General features: G+C 39.5%; 1 protein-coding gene across 2 annotated transcripts; it reads left to right on the top strand.

The window, feature by feature from the left end:
- Positions 1-47: 47 nt before the first annotated feature.
- TMC3 (transmembrane channel like 3) lies at positions 48-21,475 on the top strand. 2 transcript variants are annotated; one of them, XM_069866432.1, is made up of 22 exons: positions 48-235; positions 1,515-1,658; positions 2,917-2,992; positions 5,100-5,181; positions 5,882-5,988; positions 7,007-7,105; positions 7,198-7,340; positions 8,813-8,960; positions 9,884-9,927; positions 10,094-10,241; positions 11,028-11,137; positions 11,298-11,376; positions 11,863-12,102; positions 13,617-13,745; positions 14,404-14,471; positions 14,685-14,813; positions 15,636-15,746; positions 16,273-16,398; positions 17,772-17,850; positions 18,044-18,086; positions 19,194-19,491; positions 20,206-21,475. In XM_069866432.1, the coding sequence occupies exons 1-22, from the start codon at positions 126-128 to the stop codon at positions 21,044-21,046; spliced, it is 3,354 nt and encodes a 1,117-aa protein (XP_069722533.1). In that variant the 5' UTR covers positions 48-125; the 3' UTR covers positions 21,047-21,475. The 2 variants fall into 2 exon arrangements, with proteins under 2 accessions (XP_069722533.1, XP_069722535.1); XM_069866434.1 differs by lacking the exons at positions 48-235; positions 1,515-1,658; positions 2,917-2,992 and having other exon boundaries at positions 5,095-5,181; positions 7,007-7,095.
- The last annotated feature ends 1,966 nt before the right edge of the window (positions 21,476-23,441 follow it).

A 23,441-nucleotide genomic window follows, 5' to 3' on the forward strand; every position in this document is an offset into this window, starting at 1 on the left:
GGGCTCACACTCACCCGCTGCTCTCTGCTTAATAACATTTGGCTGCTTATGAGACATCTGACCCGAGAACGAAAGGCTTCCCTCCAGCGTGGCAGTTTCACCTGGAGCAGGCGGCAGCTGCCACCATGGAAGCAGCAGCGGGATCAGCTGCAGCAAAAGCTGCCAAGTCCTGCAAAAAGTACCGAACGGTGAAGCGTCATGCTGGCATCTACACCTACCAGGAGCCACCGCACAGGTAAGAGACCTTGCTCTCTCCTGGAGAGTCAATCTGCCTTATCTAACACAGAAGTGGGATCTTGTCTTTTCACTTTCATTTAGACGGAGCGTGGTAACGTGGAAAGGATCATGAGAAAAATCTCTATATTTAGATATATTTCAAATATCTTTTGTTTTATTATTATTTTCACAAAAGTCATGTTTTGTAATACAACAAAAACACTGTACCTAAAGCACCGTGACTCCAATGGGTTTACAGTACAGCAGGGTAAGAAATCTCTCTATGCTTTTTCTGTGTAATCACACATTTCCCTTGAATGTCCTGTGATCGAGGAACCAGGACTTTGGATTGATGGGTCAGTGAGCTGATGAATATGTCTTTCGAATGTTCTTACAAGGCATTGTTTAGTTTACAATTTGTTTCAAAGTGATTAAAAGGTGTGGCTTTTTCAGCAAAATTGCAGGCGATTTTCCCAACAAGTTTTTTAATTGTATCTCTAGGTACTTCCCTGTTGGTGATGGTTGCAATACTTCAGATCCCTTAATTTCATTCAAGGGGAAACAGTCACCACAGGTTTTCAGACTTAAGCCTCTGCAAGAATGAATGTTGCTGCTGGTTCATATACAATACCCTGTTTCAAACAGGGAATCGTGAGAGCTGTAGCTTAGCAAATGTGGTGGCAGCATCAGAAAATATGGTTTAATAATCATCCACATGTGCATCATAGCACATTAATCTTTTTACAGGGGTGAGTAATTCTTGGTGTGTGGGATCCCACACTCCCGGCCCCCTCAGCAGGGAAGAGGAAAAAAGGATGACCACAATCTAAATGCCTGTTCCCCCCATTCTAGCAAGAAAATATTTTATCATTATTATAATCAAAATAAAAGGCCAAAACCACACACTGAGTAAATGAATGTTAAGTGCTCTTGCTGGAAATGTTTAGACAGCACTTTGTTCCAGAAAAATATATATTGAGTCTTGCTAGCGTGATATACAAGCTGTATGGCTGGAAATGCTCCAAGAGGAAGGGCTGGGATTCGTGGTAGGGAGCAGGGATAATTTATAATTGAGAAGCAGGCAGTGGGGAGGAAAGGAGGCACATCCTGGAGATGGGGAAAAATCATACAAATTATTCATCAACTTTAAAATAATAAAGTCATGCAAGTTCCCTAGCTCACTGCTGTTATATTGCTCTAATAGGCTGGATCCTCTGCAAATTAACAGTTTACTAGTGATCTGAATGGGAATAATTCATCGTGTTTTTTGTCTCGTGGGGTCTGTCCTGGGCTGCCAGCAACTCGGACGATGATATCGGTGGAGAAAAGGCTGAGAGCCATGACCCGGAGCAGATCTTTCAGAACATCCAGTACCAGAAAGAAATTATATCCAACATACGCTGCCGACCGTGGCCGATGAGGCAAAAGCTGAGGGTGCTCAGGTAAAGGCATTTACAGGAAAGCTTTAAGGCTCAATGGCAGTGACAGTGCTTCCAGCTTCAAAAATTTTTCAGTGTAAGCTGGAAGGGTTTATGCACAGAAATGATTAAGAGCTGCTAAGAAAACATGCCACAAGGATGCTCTGCCAGGATCTGAGAGTTAACTGAAGTCAGGGCAATAGCCACAGGGAGGCAAGTCGTCAGGTGAAGCTGTCTCCTGTGCCTCCCTCAAGACAGCCTCTGTACAGAAGAGAGAGGAAGAAATCATGCTTTGGCTATTAACTATTAAAACAGTGTGTCAGCCTTTTGGTGGCGTAAGGAAAGGCTCTTGGTAATGCTCAGTAACACATTTTTAAGCTGAAGTGTTTCACTCTGTCCCCAAAAGGAAAAACAGTCTCCCATTTTCAAGGTAATTGCACGTGATGATTGTGTGGTATAAGAACAGAAGCCAGTCATACTCTTCAGGTAATATATTGTAAATGGCAGGAAACGCTGGACATTTGTAAGTTTAAAAGGTATTTTCAGTGTATCAATAATGTCTCACAGCTTAAGATTGCAATTATTATATTAATTACAATTATTATATTAATTCCTAACTCTTTGGATTGCCTGTCTAAACTGTCAATTCTTTCACAGTGTGTTCTACTTCGGGCTTGCTTTGTTTGTCCTTTTCACCTGGCACTGTTCTCTTAAAACTCTGCCTGATGCTAGGAGAGCATTTCAGTCATGAGGAAATCCTACCAGCAGTAGAGCCCTCGTGTAATCTTGGAAACAAAGAGTTATATTTTGCTTAAGGTGTTGATGAGATTTTGGTGGTCCCTATGGACCTTCTGCTGAGGTCGAAGACTGCACACGACCAAATGAATACGCACCTTTCTTCTTCTTATAAGAGCGCTACACCATATTTGCAGAAGAGGTGTGAGATTAACTGGACTATAACAGGGATCTTTTTATTTTACGTTTTGGGTTCAGCTAATAAAGAATTTGAATCAAAAGGACCGAGAAAAAAAATGGAGGAATAGTGAACTCTCCCTGCAGTCAAACTTTTGAATGCTGAGTTTTCTCAGACAAAATTCTCAGTGGTTTTAAAGTGTCAGTTAAAACCTCAGTAGGAAAATAAACCTACGCCTGGTTGAGAAACTTATGGTGAGACAGTCCATGATTGTGTTTCAGTGTATTTGACAACACTGCCAGCTGCTGCTTGTGCAGGATAAGGGGCTCCAAGGATCTAAGTAAAACAAACTGATGCCTTCTTCTGCAGGCAGGCGAAGGAGATTGTGCTGAAGTACGAAGGGAGGCTTACAAGAACAAGAGGTTACCAAGCTGCTGGTGCAGAGGTACGGCTGCTCCTCTTTAAATTACAGCTCTTTACCAACAGTCATCTGTGGTTTTCATTTAAAGATGTGCACATTTGCTTTGCAGTCTTGATCTCCATCTTGGGAACTACATACACGGAGGGAAAAGCAGTTAAAAGCTTCTTTTTTCTATTGTGAATTCAGTAATTACATTTTTGCAGGCTAATTTGATGTGTTGAGGGAGGAATGTCTTTCTTTTAACTCAGTATAAGCTTCCCTCTCAAATATTCTACAAATGTTGATGCGTGTTAAAGGAGGCGATGAGAATGGGATACCAACAACATGATGTCACTATTCTCCAAAGAGCAATTTCACCAGACTCTGGGGCCACAGTTTAATAGTTTAGTATGAAAAATTTGTCTAGCTTTTAGTTTGGAAGGCAATTCTACAAGAGCTTATGGTAAATACAATGTGAAGGAAGGGTTTTGCTTGCCTAATAGTTATTGATTTGCTATAATTAGACTTTAATTCTTTTCACACCACTGAAAACAGACCATGGCCCTGGCAGCTGAAAACTAATAACATAGGAAACTGTCCCTAATATGCAACTAACAGAGAAGAGATATTTAGTCCTCTAAGTAGCCAAGAATATTTTTGTCATCACAATGAGTAAAATTTGAATGAATTTCTTATCTTAATTCAAAAAGGCAGGGTTGTAATAATGAAGTAGAACACCATGCATTTTATTCGGTGAACAAGCGAAAGCCTGCATATCTATCTGTTATTCTATTATGCTAGCCCACAGCAGAGGTTAAAAGTACTACTTTGCAAGGTAGGAAAGAGTTATTTTGTCTTGTTCTGCCTTTATACATGCGGCAAATGCAGTGGAAGTGGGACGCCATTTAGATAAATACTGTGTTTTTCCTTTGACTTGAGTGGAACTAGGATGTTACCCAGAATGAGAAATAAGTGTTAAGGGTCTGCAGTACATGTCAGTAAATCGGAGACTGAGCTCATTACTTGCTCTTCTCCCTTTTCTCATAACAAAATCAAGGCTGTCATCTTAGAGTTCATAATGATTAAAAGTTTGCATCTAGTTTAATTGCCTCTGTAATGTGTATTTGCTTGAAAATATTCAGCACAGGGACATAATTCAGCAGTTAATTAGTACCACTCATTAGGGAAACTGTATTCTTTTTCCTAGCACAAATTAGGGCATATAGAGTTTACATCAGGGCTAAATTTAGCAAATGCAACTGCATATTTTTTTCCTACCTGGAAAAGCTTCATTTTCATTTATTTTCTCAGAAAATAGCATGGTGACCAAGGAGACAAAATTGCAGCACAGCAAAGAAAGCACTACTTCATCAAAATTGGGAATTTACTTGTTGAGCATGTGCTAAGAACAAAATGCAGCTATAAGTTCATAATTTTTTAAAATTGGCAGCCTACAAACTGTTCATAATTGGACAATTCATTCATGGTATTAATAATGAAAGCTGAAGTTAAAATACCTTTGACTGTTTTGCTATTGTAAGTATTTTTGCTTTTCAGCTCAATTACATTTTCACTGTATTTTTTTAAATTTGCGATTAATGCCAGATGCCCGTGCTCAGGATTCTAACAGCATATAGTATCTATTCAGGTGCACAGTAAACAGGAAAAGAGATGATAGAAAACCAATTATAATTTTAACAAATACAACTTCCCCATAGACAGCTTTTGTATACTTTATAAATCTGTAGTACAACTGGCACAAGCTCCTTGATTCCTTCCTCAGCCTTGTGAACCCAGTTCTCATACGAAAGCAGCAATCCCAGCAATTCCCATGCAATTCATAGCATCTACAGTCCCTTTGTTTAATTAAAATAATTCCCATCCGTGCAATAAAATACCCCTACCACTTTAAAAATGAATTAACTTTGGCCAAAGAGATTTATGGTACATTCAGTCATTGAAATGTTATTTACTTCTCTTTGGTTTTAGGAGATTAGATTAGATGATATAATATTGACACTGTTGCTGACTAAAATATATGAGAGGGTTTTTTTAATATCTAGCTGTACTAAAAATACTTTATAGTACATATAAATACTATTTTTCTGTGGGTACTGTAAAGTCATGCAGTATTTCTCTGCTTTTTTCTCAGCTTTGGAGGAAGTTTATTCGACTGGCATATAATTTTGTGGTGCTCTTTATTCCTTGGGAAATGAGAATAAAGAAAATCGAGAGTGAGTATAGAGATTTAATGGTATTGAACAGTAAAGCGATTACTAAAATGTTGGGTAGCAGGGTTTAGTTTTTTATTTTACTTAAATAAATAACATTTGGGAAATTAACTGCAGGCTTTCAGCAGTGACATTTTCATTTAAAACTTCACTTTTTTTCTTTTCCTCATGCCTTAGACACTGTACAATTCTCATTTATGGTCTTACTAGAAGTAAGCTTTTTAGAAGCCAAATTTGTCCCATTATGGTTCCGAAAATGCAGCCAGATTTGGTTGTAGTTTATCACAGTCCACGGGGCAGCATCCTCAGGCCACATCCCAGATCTGCCCAGGATTCAGTGTGGTTGCAACCTGTGTCACTAGCCCTTGAACCTTTGAATTGAATTAAAGCAGCTCTTGACACTACCTCAGCAGTCAGGTCATACCCCTGTGCTCCAATGGTTAAGGAAAATGGATGCACAATATCACCCAGCTTAGCAGATTCTTCTGAAATGCTGCTGGGAATCGTGAGACTTCCCCAACAGAGTCTGTGTTGGAATTATATTTTCCTAAGGACATGTTAAATTTTCTCTACTTTGCTGTACTCCCTATGCTAATAAGAAAGGTTTTTCTTTTGCTTTATTATTCAAATAATACTTCATGAATAAAATATATGAGCTTTTATAAACTGCGTAGGTCAGATAAACATTTTTCTGTGGTTTAAGGTCATTTTGGATCTGGAGTTGCTTCTTACTTCATCTTTTTGAGATGGCTATTTGGAATCAATATTGTCCTTACCATAATGACAGGAGCGTTTGTAGTCTTACCAGAGGTAAGAACATGTTAATATTTACAGAAAAATGCTTATTCTTGCACTTTCCTTTCTGAATTAAACATGCCACACTTAAAGGTATGCATCAATTTGAAATGTACAATTTAAAATGAATTATTTAAAATAAAGTCTCCTATTAAGAGGATGTTTTTTCTGCCACAGGATAAGAGATTTTTGCTATTACTGTTAGAGATGATATTATGTCAACATGGTACTAGTGCTTTTACAGAATACGTTTGTATCCAATTACTAAAACGGAGATCTAAATCCCAAAATCTGTAGTTGGTGTTGAGTATGCTCAGGTCCTCTTAGCGTCATTTACAGGCAGAAAAATATAACATCCCTCTCCAGACTCTGCATTATTGTCCATTAGAAGTAATTTTCTAGAAGTTCTGAACAGCCACAATTTTGTTTCGCTCTTGCATGCAAGTAAGACTATTTGTAAACTTTGTTAAATTATTCATAAATATTTATTTGCCTCACCTATACTGTGCTTTAATAACATTATCAGAAAACATGGGAATATCTGAGTTTTCTTCTAATTGGCTAAATAAAAAAAGTAAGTAGCCTCAAAACAAAGAAGTAAACTGAAAAAAAAAAGTCAATCACTTTAATTGTTTACTTTTTTAAGGAAAAGTAGAGTTATTCTTGAAATAACATTTTGAGATCAAACACTGTCATATATAATATTAAAATGCTTAAATTAAAACAAACATAACTTTTAAAGCTATAATACTTTGTTAATGGTTTTAGTTGATCTCTCTTTTAATTTCTCAGCCATTTCAAGGAGATTTATAGAGCACTACATTTCCTTATATGGAGACCACATGTAGCAAAACACTCCTATCTGTTTTAGCGGAAAATAAATGTAGGATTTCTCATGGAGTTTCCCACTTAGAATGAGGAATGACCCAATACGCGCTATCCTCGCAGCGTTGTCCATGTGGGCAGCCCTCGGTGGGTTCTGCTGGGCAGCCCTGGGTCAGACCGTTTCTGAGACTTTCTCCCTTTTTCCCAGCTACTGGCCGGAGCACCGTTCGGCAGCAGAGACAGCAAGACCATTCCCAAGGACCGTATTGGATCCGCTCAAGACCTGGACACCATCTGGTCACTAGGGGCAAGACTAAAACCGTTCTTTCTTGTTTCACTAGTGCTGTTCTCTGGTAACCATTCATTACTGCTCTTACTTAGGGCCTCTGGTCTTTGCAGGGCTACCTCCAATACTCTGTTCTGTTTTATGGCTACTACGGGAGTGACAAGAAGATTGGGAAAGCTGGATACCGGCTGCCTCTTGCCTACTTCCTTGTTGGGATGGCAGTGTTTGCTTACAGCTTCATCATTCTCTTAAAAAAGTAAGACTGCTCATTTATTACTGTTCATAAACTTATAGGATCAGGCAATTGTTAATGGTTTATTTATCCCATTTCCTCCGTATTTTTTCCGCATAGCTCTTTTAACCTATTCAAGTCTGCTAATACCAGGGGTGCAGACTGATTTTAATTCGAGGTTGCTCTTTATTTTGCAATCATTTATCCTCTTTCTCTCTTCAGTTTTCCAGTCTATAAAAGGAGGGCAGCACAAAAGATGATTTGTGTTTTGTGTTTGTACAGTGCAAGGTCTGACAAACATGGAAGTCCTTTCTTTTTTCCCCTTTTCCAGTATAAACGTTGCCATAGCAGAAATATTTATTTTCACTGTAATGATTTCAGTAGTATTATTCCCATCTATTGAAACACAAATATGAAAATGACATCCTAGAGCTAATATCCTTTGCATTGTTTGAGCTGGTATGTGGCATCCCATTTCAATGCAAGCTTAATTGTTTTGCTTTTGAAGGGCTGAGAGTAGGAGTTACTTAGCAGAGAGATCAAGACTGCTAGCACTGACCATAAATCCTAGGAATGTGCAAAGCTTGGAGAGGGAGGGACAAGGTCACTCTATCCTCTCTTGATTTGCCTTCCTCTCCCTTCTGGATACCTATTTATCCAGCACGGTGCAGTCCTGGGACATTTTTAGCACCGCCTATAATAAAACTCAGTTTTGAAGCTGAACCTTCCCTTTTAATTTATTTTTATTCTACCTCCTGGTTTGTGCCAAGGATCACTGATTTGTTTGACAATGATTTATGCATCTGCAGTTTCTGGATGTGATTATCTCTTCCTCTCTCTCAGCTCACTGACTCTTTTCTTAGCTGTTCACATTTCCCCTTCTAACAATATCCTTTTTGATGCCCTTTCTTTCATATGACAGTAATCTTCATTTTATTTCTTACACTTTGCACTATTCTGCTATCTTGCTTATCTGAGATGAGTATGTGGGGCTTTTTATCATTTTCCCAAGGTCTGTAAAATGGCATTGAGTTCCTAGTTTGCAAAAACATGTATTTTGAGGGTGGAAACTATATAGAAAACAGATCATGCATGTGATCACTAGTTCTGCCAAACTAGCTTGTAACCATGGTAATAATGATGATTATTATAGTGTCTTCCAGCTGGATCCTACCTGAAGGCTGTAAAACTTAAATATGTTTAAGTCAACAGCTCTAGTCAGATTTATTTGCTTTGTCTTGGCTATGAAGAGTGTAAATATCAAAATGCCCTTCCATAGTGAGTCACTTCTGCACTAGAACAAAACTGAAGCTCATGCTCTGAGCCTCACCCTGTTTTATTTTCTTCATGAAGCTGCCAACGAGGACACTAGTTGCTGCAAACTTTTGGTAGTTCTAAAGGCTCAGACATCTGAAAACTATGAACAAACCAGTGATTTCCTTCATATTCATCTTCACACATTAGTAAGATTTGAATATTTGTTATTTCTTTTACAGAATGGCAAAGAACTCAAGAATGAGTTTAGCAAGTGCCTCTGATGAAAATTACACCTTCTGCTGGAGACTGTTCTGTGCTTGGGACTATTTAATAGGAAACCCTGAGGCTGCAGAGAGCAAAGCTGCTGCCATAGTTAACAGCATCAGAGTGAGCAACTGCGCTTCAAATTATTTAGAGTTAATTTGTTTGTTAATCTGCATGCTATATAGGCCTTCCCTCTTATTCCTTTGCATTTCCTATTGGTTTTTGCTATTAATTTACACATCCATTCGCCTATAGGAGGGCTGGTATAGCATCTTTGTGTGATACTGCAGTCACATTATGCTTACTGACAACTGTCATTCTGTCCTATCAAGGCTGTTGTATTCTTCTTTGGAAGAGTTATATTTAATGCCCCTGTATGTGTGACAAGAAGTTAGATAACCAGAAACACATTTTTTTTGTGATGCAAATTCATTAAGTAGTAGAATCAAATTCATGTTAACGATGTGAAAACACTCATTTATTTCAACTCTTCATAACAAATGGTCCAGGGACATCTTACAGGTCTTTCTCAATGTTACAAAATTGCTTTAAATACAGATGTTTTCCATTTAGAATTTAAGAACAGATGTGGTTTTCATCAAAAGTAATTTGTTTCCCAAATTTGGTGTATTCTCATTAGGCCATTGAACAAAATTACTTGAAATTGTGTCAAGGATAAATTAATAAGCTATGCTATTTAGTTATTTCAATGAGTAAACTTTCAACAATTCTGTATTATATTACTGACACATGGATTCCACTGGCATGTCCTGCACGGTGGTGTAAACCACTGGTTGTACCCCATTGAAGACACATGACTGAAAGTGCACAAGTATTTGATTATTGCATATTTGTTTCTCAGAAATCTCCTTCACTATTTAAGCTCACTTATCACTTCTAAAAATCGATGCAGGACAGAGAGGCATTTATCTACTTGTATTTCCAGAATGTGAAGTTTTTTATTAGTATGCGTGATACGTTCTGTGCAAGATATATGTTATTTTTGCTGAACACTATTAAAATGACAATGCTGTGTTTCTTTCAAGGAAGCTATATTGGAGGAGCAGGAAAAGAAGAAAAGCAAAAACTTGTACGTATATTAGACCAGAGATACTTTTCAAAGCAATGTTTCAATACAGATAGCAGTGTTAATCTGCTTCTCTCATATTTCTAACAACCATGTTAGAAAAGACTTCTAGTGATAAAGGACAACATACTGTATCGGCTCTGTCTTTTTTTTTTTACCTCCCCCCCAGAGCAGTGACTATCAGCCTGAGAATTATTGCAAACATCCTTGTGCTTCTCTCACTTGCTGGAAGTATCTACATCATATACTTTGTCGTGGATCGATCCCAAAAGTTAGAGCGCACCAAAAAGGAATTGACTCTTTGGGAAAAAAATGAGGTACGCTGCCTTAATGCCACCTCTGTGTTAGAAGCAGGTCTTGTCTCAGGGCTCCCTGCAGCAACAGTGTGCACTGCGGTGTAAATTGCAAGAGATTAGCCAGGAGAAAAGGGGAAGGAGAGGGCAGAGTAGCAGTTACCTGGATCTGTCTTCACACGGTTGCTTCCTCTGCTCTGCAGCAAGGTGTTAGCAGAGCTGAAGTGGGCACAGGGATGCTGCAGGCCCTCATTTCACAGAGATTACAGTTCCAGTTGGCCCCTATTTGGCAAGGACAAAGCATAAACTGTCTTGTCACTTAGAAATGTACTTCTGTGCCCATGACTGAGTTGATCAAACCCTGGGCCAACTGACTAGAAAAGGATCAGCTTTGAAAATAGCTATTGATTTTGGCTAGGGGATACTGAACGTTCTGTGAATATTTCCATTCAGAGGAATGAGGAGATACTAAGAGCAGGAAGTGAATATACATGGAAAAGCTACTCATCCGTTTCAGAGGAAGATGCTGGCTTCATACTTCCCATATGTTCAGTTCTTATTTTAATCAATAAACTAGTAACTTTAAAGCTAGAATGCCTGCAGTAAAGATTCCCGAGTGGTATTCCAGATCTATAATTTTGGATCACAGCTAATGTTATTACTAATGTCAATAACAACTTTTTAAAGTATCTCCTCCAAGAAAAGCCATCACCAAAGCACATGCACCAGCAGCGCTCCTATCAGCAGCCAAGGTGCCATAGAAGATCTACATGCAAAGCTATAAAAATGCTGTGTCTTTTTGTTCTGTAGGTAAGCGTAGTTGTGTCACTGATTACAATGATCGCACCCTCTGCTTTTGAACTTGTGGCAGCTCTGGAGATGTATCACCCAAGGACCACTCTTCGCTTCCAGCTTGCCAGGTATGGGCATTATGCAGTAAAGAAAATACTTGAGGAAAAAGAGAGTAAGAGGAGAGATGTGTTCTGGTCGCATGTTTTAGTCCAGCCAAACCAGAGAATGTATGAGAAGCCAATGGGATAAAGACGTCAGTAACTCTTCGCTTATTCTTCTTGTTTCCAGGGTCCTTGTTCTATATCTGGGAAACCTCTACAGTTTAATCATTGCTCTCCTGGATAAAGTGAACAGTATGAGTATCACTGTAAGTTTAACAATGTTTTCTGATGTGTGAATCTAGTAGACTTTATGGAGAGAATTCCATTTATTGCGATACATATATGAAGTCAGACAAAAATTTTTAATCGATTAAAGCATATTACAGTTTGATAGAATTGTAAAGTTAGATTTAGTTTATAATGTTCATTTACAACTTCTTTTAGTTTATCAGGATAACTGGATTCATTTGATTGCTAGTGTATTATAATAAACAGATTTCTTGCAGCGCTTAATTATTTTATAAAAAATCCATCAATTTATGCCGAATTTTTCCAGCTACCTAAAACCAGTTTGCAGAATTCTCCTTATGAGTTTCATCTGCATCTGTACATTGACACTTCGTTAACAGTCACCATCCAGATGCTTGAAAATACATGAAGAAATGCATCTATGTATGTACATTGTAGAAGGTACAGACATCTGCATGTATGTACAGTTGAAAAAGCAGCTTTTGGGATATTTCTTATTTCAGGACTTTAATGTTAACAACAGTACAAGTAATTCTACCAATTTATCAGCAAACCAAACTCTTTCTAAAGGAGACAATTTATCTACAACCATTCCTGATGTACAATTTAAGAGAAGCAGCATTGCCACACCAGAAGATAGTCACAGTCAAGGCTCAACAGTCTCTGACTCACTGGTTAACAAAACAGCTTCTTCTAACACCCAGAACCCACAGGAACAGTGCTGGGAGACATATGTTGGTCAAGTATGTAATGCTTTTATTATGTCATCAATTTATTCCTAATTGACATTTGACAAAAAATTAAAATCATGTTGTGCTGTATTCAATCTTAAGAGTTTTTCTTTGTATAAATTCCAGAATTTAGCTAAGGATTATGTAGAAGGAGTAAAGACTAGGAAAAGTGATATGGGCACAGATATAAGCTGTTTATTCTGTGTTTAGTGTCGTACAAATGTTCTTTTGCCAGGCTTTGGTCTCTGTCTTCAGCTCTGGACAGGCAGATCTCTACAGATCTGTGATAGAGATCCTATTTTAAATTCATTGCTATAAAAAATACAAAGGCAGTAACATGTACCCTGTGCAGATTCAAGTTGCTGCCTGAGTGGATGGGGATGCAGACCTTAGCCAAGCATGAGATTGGGCTCTTGGTCATTTGTACAGCACCTCTGAAGTTTCTACTCATTCTGACTCACTAAATCACTAGAGAATCAAGCGTTCTTCACTTCTTCAGAGAGAAAGAGGGCACCAACAAAGCTTTAAAAGTACTGTTAGTTCATAAGATTAGAGCCAGTTGGGTGGTAGTGCCACATATTCATGTTCCCACAGTTAGGTTGCAGAAAACCTGCAGGCTTATTATAACACTTTTTGCTTCCCTAGGTGCGAAGCGTACATTGTTTGTGACCTTTACTTTAAGTAACTAGCAGTGGCAGCAACACATACAGAGTGAGTTTTTAACCACACAAAATTCAAAAGATGTAATTTGATCCAATGTACTTCAGTCTCTGTCAGTGTTGACCTTAAGTCTAGACCACTAGACTAAGAACGCTGCTGGCATGTTTCTAATTCACTGAGCTTGCTCCTTGTTCTAGAGTGAGCAATATTAGAGGTCTTGTTTGATAGTCTGGAGCAAAAGACCCCTCCTAGATTTATTAGTCTGACTTCTGTTCCTGTATATCTCTCTTCCTGTTGCACAGGCATCAGGAAATTTTTAGAATCAGTGTTCATGGGGTGTTTTGATGAGTTGTATGGGCTAGAAATGTTTGGAATTGAGTATCTTCTATTTGATTTTATGGTTTAAATCTCAAATATAAGATAACCCCATTCATCTGTAAGCAGTAATCAGATCTCTTACGGCTTGATAATCCTACTGCCATTACGTTTTGGGTTTTTGTGAAGCATTTAGCAAGTATGTGTGTATTGCAAAAGGCAGTATAATAAAGGATTGGATACAATAGAAAAAACAGCCCATTTCAATTTATCTAGATAAATTTTCAGAATAGTCATTCAAAAGAAAGCTTGAAGCCATCATGACGAGAGTTGTTTTGCTGCAAGCAATAGAAGGCACACTGGAAGCTTGATTATATTTGTCCTCTTTGGTACAACAAAGACAAGTAAGGGATAAGTCAAACAGGAAATAATTTATATATTCAAATCATATCAGCATCCTAAGCTTGAACTGAAATACAAGCACAAATGCAAAAGAGCCATACGCAGTTTGCTTTCAGAATGACTCAGTACGTGTGAAATGTGTATTTCAGGAGATGCTAAAGCTTTCAATTATCGACATGATTTTCACGGTTGCAAGCATCCTGCTAATTGATTTCTTCCGTGGACTGTGTGTCCGATATTTAAGTGATTGCTGGTGCTGGGATCTAGAAAGCAAGTTCGTAAGTACAGTCTTTATTTTATCAAGCTAAGATACTGAAGATGTGTAGGCTCCTTCCCACAGTGCTGAATGTCCTTAAAGCTTTTCAACAGGTACATAGTATCTTGGTAGTACACATCTATAAAGACACAGCTCACACTAAGTTTAAATTGGAGGTCACAGGGTAAATGCTGAGACTGGATGTTTTTCTCAAGCCTGCTCCCATGGTTGTGGTGCAAAAAATTCTTTTGCAAAATGAGATCATGGAGCAGTCAAAGATGAGAGAGGGGGCATGGAGTTGCTCCCCACATCCTCTTTTCTGTAGTTGTAACATCTCTCCATAATGTAGGTAGTGGTCCAGGTAAACAAAACCAGAGAGCTCTTTAAGAAAATGATGGTGAGTAGTATTTAGTTAGCAAGAAGATGTTGCCATGAAACGCTGAGGACTGTTCCTTGTCTTTAACTAAAAAAGTGAAGTAAACTAGAGAGGAACGATTTTATATAATCTCTTGCTGCAGAGTAGGTTCTTCTGTGCTCCCACTGCCTAACAAAATCTGGAATTTTATCTGGATGTTTTAGGCTACGTGCTGTCAGCAAACTGATTCAGTCAAATGCTTCTAATAAATGATCTGAAAAAAATATTAAGGCAAGGTATTCATCCTACACTTTGTTTCTTGTAGCCTGAATATGGAGAATTCAAAATTGCAGAGAACGTATTGCATTTGGTGTACAACCAAGGAATGATCTGGTAGGTAATCCATAAGTGATTTTTTCCGGTCCATTTTAGCTGATTACTAAGTGAATCAAGTAAGAGATGGTTAAAGCAATCTTTTATACATTATTATAATAAAGGATTTTCTGTTTATAGTGAGCTGTTGTTCACCTGTTTTTTTCTTCTGTTGTTTTGCTGTTAAAATTGCTTCTGGCAATGCTGGGCACTGACATGATATTATTTTTGCAGGATGGGAGCCTTCTTTTCACCTTGTTTACCAGCATTCAATGTCCTAAAGTTGATTGGACTCATGTACCTGAGAAGCTGGGCTGTGTTAACGTGTAATGTACCACATCAGCAGGTTTTCAGAGCATCTCGGTTAGTCAAAATAAGAAGAAAGGAGAAAGAATAAATCCAGTGCAGGCAATGAAAATGTCTTCTGTGCATAGGAATAAAATGACAGGAGATTTTATCTCTGAAAGTTGACAACCAGATTTGACAGCAATATTGACAGCAAATGTCTGTGTGAGAATAAAAAAAAACCTAAACACACAGTTACTGAGAAACTGGAGGGTTGTAAAGCAGGGTAAAGATATGCAAGAACTGAAAAATATGTCAGGGAATATTCCTATGCCGATATACGTAGTCTAACACAAATGCTTTATTTCCATAAAAAGTCTGAGCACAATAACCTACATGTGCTGACTGTTGCAAATCCTATTTATTGATGATTCTTTCTTTGAATGCTATGAAGTATCTGCTTTTGTCTGTTGCATCACACAGCAGATTTCCCCATTTTAATTCTATCATGATGAATATCTTAATTGTTTACTCAAAATGGCAATACTTTAGGGCATCTTTAACTCTTCAAAATCATGTTTTGAAGGTGAATCAACATCTGCCACTGTTCTTTTTCTCCCCTAACACAACTGGACAGTAGGGTCAGTTTTTATAAAGGGGTGCTATAAACTGTTCTCCAGCTGCAGCAGTGGCATCTGGGAAACTGTGCAAATATGATTGTGATCATTAAGAGTCTGTTTAAACTGGCTCTGTTCAGACTTTCTAATCACAGCAGAATGATAATGATCTTTCAGAAATGTAGATATTGAACTTGTTCAGTAGATACAGACTTGAACCTTTTATGCTGCCTCTGTTTTGCTCTCTGATTAGTATAATCTGAAACATGTTACCTTCTTGCAGATCAAATAATTTCTATTTGGCCATGTTGCTGTTCATGCTGTTCTTATGCATGTTGCCAACAATTTTTGCTATTGCCAGATACAAACCGTCTTTAAGCTGTGGTCCCTTCAGGTAAGTTATAATGGATTAATGAAAATTGCAAAGATTTTATTTCACCCTATCACAAAAAAGTCATCAGGTTCAAAAGTACCCCATATTTTTTTTAATTAAAAAAATATAGACATGACAATGTTTTTCTGCTGCCAGTATTTTCCAGTTTAAGATTTAATTAGGTGGCTATGTTGATCTTCTGAGTGAGGCTTGATATTTTGTTTTATATACATGGTTCAGTTATTTTCCACTTACACAACATAATATGGCACTGAGCAATCTGGCACATATCATTGTCTTGTGTCTCAATTTAGGCACCCTCCAAGCATGGCCAACATTTTTGTGCTTTTGAAATTTTTTTAAAAAGCAAATCAAGTTGCTTTTATCTTTTTTTTTTTTCTCTTTTCACTCTACTATTCCAAAGTAGTTTTGGATTAAACTCCTTGTTTATCCACTGCCAACACTGCTTAACAAATTTATGCACCCAGGATTTCTGACAACTTAACTTTACCACTTTGCCTTCTTTTTTTCTTTTTTTCTCTCCTAGTGGGCAAGAAAAAATATATGATATTGTTTCTGAAACAATTAAAACTGATTTTCCTGCATGGTTCAACACAGTGATTGCTTACATCAGCAGTCCTGTGGTGGTCCTCCCCGCACTACTACTTTTATTGTAAGTATTTTGTTCTTCACAGAAGGGTTAAATGAACTGTATTAATACTGGCCTTATCTCCAGAGAGCCAAATGTTGAGGGACAAACACTACAATGCTGTAATTTTATTAAGTGTATCTGAAAAAAAACTAGCTTATTGAATATGTAATATACGGATCAGACAGGAATCGGGCTATATTAAAAAGGCTGTACTTGCATTTTCAAAAGCAATTTCTTGTTCAGGGATACTGTGTTAGAGCAAGTTCATTATACTATGTCAGGGCTTGCAATGCTCCTGGTTCTAGGAACTTTTAAGATCCTTCTTCCCTCTCAAGAGCGCCTCAGAAATTAATTTTCAATTTCCTCACAGTCATTAGTTCAGTTTATGACTGTGAACGGGGCTCAGTCTATAATATAAAGAAGCTTCTCAATCATCCTGATTTCTGACAAGATAAATAAATTACGCAGGTCTGCTCTTAAGTGCTTAATGTAATATAACTTGCTGCAGACTTTCCAGAGCAAGTCCCTTCTTACTCCAGTCTCTAAATAATTGTTCACAGCTCAGAATTAGTATTTACTTTGAGCTGTTTGAAATTCACTTGGCTTTGACAAATTATCATTTGTCTGTGTATCATGAACCTTGATATCATTTTTTTCCCTGTAAACTACAGCCCAATGCAGTTTGTCACACCAGTGCACTTTCCAGACAAATTAAAAAGATCAAAGCAATACTTCCTACTTCTAACTTTTTCCTCTAAGGTCCCAGCCACTTAAATATGAATATGTTTACAAAATTGAGTAGATCTCTTGACTACTTCAAACTGATGGCTAAGCACATATGGAAATGTTTGTGGTATGAAGTCTACCTATAAGACTTTGCTTCATCTGAAAGCCAGTGTAACCCATTAAGTCAGGCCAGATCTGATCTTGGCTGTGCCAGTGTAAACAACCTGTTACTCCAGTCAGTCAACAGAATTAGACTGGTATGAGTGAGCAAACTCAGCAGTAATTCTGGTGTCTCTGTTCCATAACCTTGGACTAGGGGTGAGGGGGAGGGAGGAAGGGGAAGAAAATACCAAAATTTTCATTTTTATAGTGTGTTTAGAATTTAAGCAAAAAAAATGCCTAGAAATGGACCCAGAGTTACATTCACAATGAAAAGACCTGCAAAAAGTGCAGGCACAGTTAGAACTGCTGTTTAATCCGTTTTGAGTGTCTTTTTTTTCTCTCATGTATGTTTGGCTCAAAGAAAGCTGTGATCCATTATCACAGTATAAAAGAAATGCTACAAAGCAGCAACTGAACTTGTACCTCATTTTGATGACCTATAAAGCCTCGAGAAAAAACTGCCAAGAACCTTCAAAGTGACTCACAATCACTTCTTTCACTTCTAGCATGCTGATCTATTACCTACAAAGTATTGCAAGATCATTAAAATTCACCAACAATCAGCTGAGAATGAAGATCCAAACAGTAAGTATAGTGCAAAACACTTTTGCGTGGAATTGGTTGTTCTTCAGGAAAGTACTAACCTAATTAAATATCTAAAGTCACTTCCAGTGTTTCACAATGTAAGACCAATCCTGTGTTTTTCATCCATAAACAGCAGTAGATTTACTCTCTGATCCATAATTTATTGCTTTTCATTCTCCTGCATATATTGTAGGAAAGAACTGAAGATAAGAAGAAGGTGGTTCAGATGGCAGTAGGTAAGTTGGTGAGCTCTAGAAATGCCACTATAAACAAAGCACTTGGATGCAAAACCAATTTCATTTCTCGTATACAAAGGGAAGTTAAACTACATTTAAAAACCTGTTTCCTACGGAGTCCTCCTTTTAAATGTTTTTTGAGCTCAGTTTTACTTAATCTTGCCAGTATTGGAAAACAAGGTGTCTAGTTAATACTTAAACTATGCTGAGATCTTTGGATTGGATAGTTTTCCTGTTTTTACCACCAACAGGGTAGAACTGGAGAGGCATCTCTGATGATTCAAATCCTGTCAGACCTTCCATAAAATTCAGAGAGCAGTAGGCAGAGAAGGAGGATGGTAATGGCCCCTATTCTTTGACCTGAGTGGGTTAAATATTTTATCAGCAATGAAAAGATTTCAGATTTAATTGTGTACTGTGCCTGAGGGAATTGGAACCTGCACCTTCTGCTTCTTAGATTTTAGCAATGAGAAACCATAGAAAGAATGTCATCCTCTTGATGCCTCCCAGGAATGGAACAAGTCAAAATTTGCCAAGCCAAAGAGAACGTATTATTTAGTAGCCTTATGGCTAGATCTTTATGCTACTCTGTCACCCTTATAGCTCTCTAGTGGATACATAAATGATGAAATACCAGATGTAGTGCAACATTGTGATCAGGAGTAACTATTACAGTTAATAAGGTGTGTGTCTTAGTTGGAATTCCTTTGCTACAGAAATGAAATTCAACTTTTGGCTACAACCAGCACAGTTACTGGAGGCAGTCTGCTGAATCTGGACACCTTCAAATTGGAAGCGGTGTACACTGTGAACTGCAACAGGGCTCTTGAAGAGTCATCAGCTTGTTGCCCATTTTGGAATCCTACAGTGCAATGTTCAGTATTTTTAATATGTTCCCCATTACTATATCTGCCGTGTGGTGTAGTATGGTGATCCACCTCTTTATCACTGTGTCTCGCACTGACACCAGTTTCTCTTTTCTGAACACAAGGGTGTTCTGTTAGCATGGCTCCCGTGACGGAAGCGTGACTTTGAGCCACTGCGCTTACACAGCAGTTTCTAAATTTAAATGCCTGGATAGTTCCTGTAATAATTTCTGTTTTCTAGCCAGAATCCAAAATCTGGATGGGAATGACAAGAAACCAGAGCACAAAGGTGATTTGATCAGCCAGGAGTCTTCTGTTCGGTCCTCAACTCCCCGGAAGAATGGAAGTGTATTGAACTTTGAGTCTCCTGTGAGCAAAGGCACCAGAATACAAACCATTTCTCAGTCTGTGCCCCAAACTGTGCCCTCAACTGATGTTGAAAGACCTGTCAACCCAACTCCCACAACTTCAACCTCCTTAACACCAGCTCCCTCAGTATCAAGTGTTCAGAAACAAAGAAATGATCATATCACAAGCAGGTAAGACCATTTTGATTTTGAAATGGTATTTATTCCAGCAGCTCCCTGACAAACCTGTGTTTTATTGCAAAACAGCCATGTATTCAGACTGTCTGGGGCAGTAAAACAGCTGAAGAATTTTCAGTGACACCACTTCCGTAACTCTACCTTAATTCAGATGGGATTGTAAAACTTCGGAAATAACACAGTTGATGGGATTTACAAGCACCTTAAGCAAAGTAAATACTAAGCTTCCCCTCAGGCATATGACTAAAATAGTTTGTGCACAACACTGTTTCCATGAGCAAGACAAACACAAGAGTGAAGGAACTGTGCAGAATGCTTCTGCAGGTCTAATTGCAGGACAACAGGTTTTGGACATCAGCAGACTGATGCTTTAAGCAACCTGTAGGTTGTTTTTTGTTTTCCAAGTGATCAGATAAAGAGCATTTTTAAACAGCTCTCAGAATAAGAAAACAGAACGGGCACATAACTTTGAGATATCAATTGTCTGCTGCCTTTTCCTAGGGGAGAACAGATATATGTTAACTCCTAGGGTACGTTTCCCAAACTGAGCCTAAAAACTTGGAACAATGGAGATTCTGTAATCCCCATCCTTACAATCTTGTGTTTGACTTCCAGAGCAATGACTTTATATATATATACATTTTAATTACAGTAACAGTTAAGTGTGTATCTCAGTATTTCCTTCCTTTTTTTTTTTCCTTCCTGAAGGTACCCAAGTGTTGTGCATGGGAGTGCAAGTGAGCTCTGTAAAACAAAGCCCTACACACCAGTGACTTTCAAAAAGCACTCTGAAGATGTTCATTCTGAGCCTCTCTTCAGAAAAGGCATTCGGCAGGTAAATCCAAATGCCCTTGGGGCAGAGGCTCCTGTTTTTGTGGGACGTAGACCATATGCTACCAGGTATATTGTTGTTAATGAAAATGAGCCCCGCAAAAAATCACTCCGTTCTACCTCCCGACTCCAAAGGCACTTCAGAAAAGATGACTCAGGAGACATTATTGAATTGTACCCACGCAATATCAGAAGATACGTGGTTCGAACACCACATCAGATGTATTCTCCTCAAGCCAGTGAAGATGAGGAAGATGAAGAGGAACTTGAGAGAGAATTCATAAACAGATCCCATCGCCCTCGCTCACTGTCTGATCTTCGCCCAGCACCACGATTTTACATTGGGGAACGTGCTGATGGCCACATTCTTATGAGTAAAGATCTAGCCAGAGTGCATTACAAATCCTGGGATGATGATTTTGAGCTAGACTTGCACAGGCCTCCATATGCTTACAGGAAAGTGCACCTGGACTATCCTGAGCCACACGTGAAACCAAAATCAAAGCAAAAGCTGGAGCAATCTCTAACAGAATCTGATTCCATTTCCATTGAATCCAGCAGTGATCCGCAGAACAGCAGCAATGACCAGTATATCCAGGTCATTCACAGCAAGGAAAAGTATCCAAAATCTGGGAAAAAACTCACCAAAAAGAAATCAAAAGCCAGTGTTGATCTAAATAGGTCCGAGCCTAATGAACTGGTATGCTCAAATGTCTGAGAAATTGCCTCACCTCTGTGTGTTCTGAATAGGTGTACGTGCATTTGTTGTACTTGCTGTTTGACGCCTATTGGAATAACTGCAGCACAGTCTTTGCAACAACAGTATATGCAGCTATTTGAGGTGGGAAAAACATAGTTAGCCTTGTGTTTTACTGTTAACTGTACCTCGCTTTAACAACGCAACTGATACGTTGCAAATTTTGGAAAAGAAAATTATTCCAATTTCTTATTTGTTATGATGTTAAAAAACAAAGCCCCTACACATGGAAAAATCAAAAGCTATGTACTTGGGGCACTTTAATTTACACCAGTACAAAAATATGTTAGATGAGGCTCTCTTGTCTCTCTGACAAAGCCACAGCTAAGGAAGCTTCCATTGAATAAATTCAGCAGGTAATCAGCTTCCTACAGGTAGAGTTGCTATCTATAATATGTACTGAGTCTGAATATGCTGTAGCTCAAATAAATCAGTAATTCATTAATTACAGAGAATAGCGAGATTCTTTAGAGTGTAATGCATGGGCAACTGCTTTAATCGATCATAGCATCAGTCTTCTAGATTGAATCATAGAATGGTTTGTGTTGGAAGGAACCTTAAAGATCATCTAGACCCTGCCTCCCTGCCATGGGCAGGGACACTCTCACTGGATCAAGTTGCTCAAAGCCCCAACCAATTTGGCTTTGAACACCCCCAGGGATGAGGCATCCACAACTTCTCTGGACGACTTATGACAGTGCCTCACTACCCTCAAAATAAAAAAATTCTTCCTAATATCTAATCTAAATCTCCCTTCTTTCAGCTAAAAACCATTCCCACTTGCACAACCCTGATGAAGAGCCCCTTCCCAGCTTTCCTGTAGCCCTCTTTATGCACTGGAAGGCTGCTATAAGATCTCCCTGGAGCCTTCTCTTCTCCATGCTGAACAACCCCAACTCTCTCAGCCTGTCCTCATGTGGAATGTGCTCCAGCCCTCTGATCATCTTCATGGCCTTCCTTTGGGCTTGCTCTAACAGATTCATGTCCATTCTGTCCTGTGCTGAGGACTCCAGAACTGAACACAGGACTCCAGCTGGGGTCTCATGAGAGCAGAGAAACGCAGCAGAATCACCTCACCATTGCTGTCACATTTCTTTTGATGCAGCCCAAGACTTGGTTTTCTTTCTGGGCTGCAAGCCCATATTGCTGAGTCTCATTGAGCTTCTCATCCACCAGCACCCCCTAAGTCCTTCTCTTCAGGGCTGCTCTCAATCCATTCTCCACCCAGCCTGCTATTTCTCAGGACTGCCCTGCCTCAGGTTGCAGGATCCTGCACTTGGCCTTGTTGAACCTCATGAGATTCATTGAGGCCCACTACTCCAGCTTATCCAGGCCCCTCTGGATGACATCCCATCCTTCTGGTGTGACAACAGCACCTCTCAGCTTCGTGCCATCTGCAAACCTGCGGAGGGTGCACTCAATCTTGCTCTCTATGTCATTGACGAAGATATTTAACAGCACTGATCCCAGGACAGGCCCTGGAGAGACACCTCTTGTCATGGATCTCCATCTGGACATGGAGCCTTTGACTACGACTGTTTACAGCCTCAAACTGCGCTACGGGAGGTTCAATTGGACACCAGGAAAAATTTCTTCACCAAAAGGGCTCTCAAACTCTGAACCCACTGCCCAGGAGGTGGATGAGTCCCCATCTCTGCAGGTATTTAAAGATGGGTGGATGAAGTGTTTAGGGATGTGATTTAGTAATGGGCAGGTGCTGCTGGGTTTGATGCTCTCAAAGGTCTTTTCTAACCAAGCAGCTTTTTGGATGGGGCCTCCAGCAGCCTGGTCTGGTGGGAGGTGTCCCTGCCCACACTGGGGGGGTTGGAATTAGATGACCTTTAAGGTCCCTTCCAGCCCATTCTATGATTCCAGGATTCCCTCTGAAGCCCTCCTCAACCCAGTCCCTACCCAGGCCATGGTCCTGCATGCTCTTGCCCAGCCCCAGGGACAGAACCACGCACTAGGCCTTGTTGAACCGCACAAGCTTCACCAGGGCCAAGCTCTCTGGGTCCCTCGGGTTGATACCCCTCACCCCACCGCACCCCGGTGCCGTCTCTGGGCTCAGAGAGCAGCAAAGCCTCCCCCAGGGGCTCCACGAGAGACAAATCGCACACAAGCAACGCTGCCCGGAAACTCTTTGGCCTGTGCGAAGGGGCGTGGGCTGTGTGAAGGGGGCGCGGCCGGCACCGGGGGGAGTGGGGGAGCCTTTATGGACGGGGCGGGGTCAGCCTTTAGAGGGCGTGGCCAACCTTTAGGGGGCGCGGGTTGCCTTTAGGGGCGGGGTCAACCTCTAGGGGCGGGGCGGGTCCAGCCTTTAGGGGCGGGGCGGGCCGCGGTCCCTCAGGTGAGGGGG

This window comes from Phaenicophaeus curvirostris, chromosome 12, assembly GCF_032191515.1.
Source record: "Phaenicophaeus curvirostris isolate KB17595 chromosome 12, BPBGC_Pcur_1.0, whole genome shotgun sequence".
In the NCBI taxonomy this organism is placed as follows: domain Eukaryota; kingdom Metazoa; phylum Chordata; class Aves; order Cuculiformes; family Cuculidae; genus Phaenicophaeus; species Phaenicophaeus curvirostris.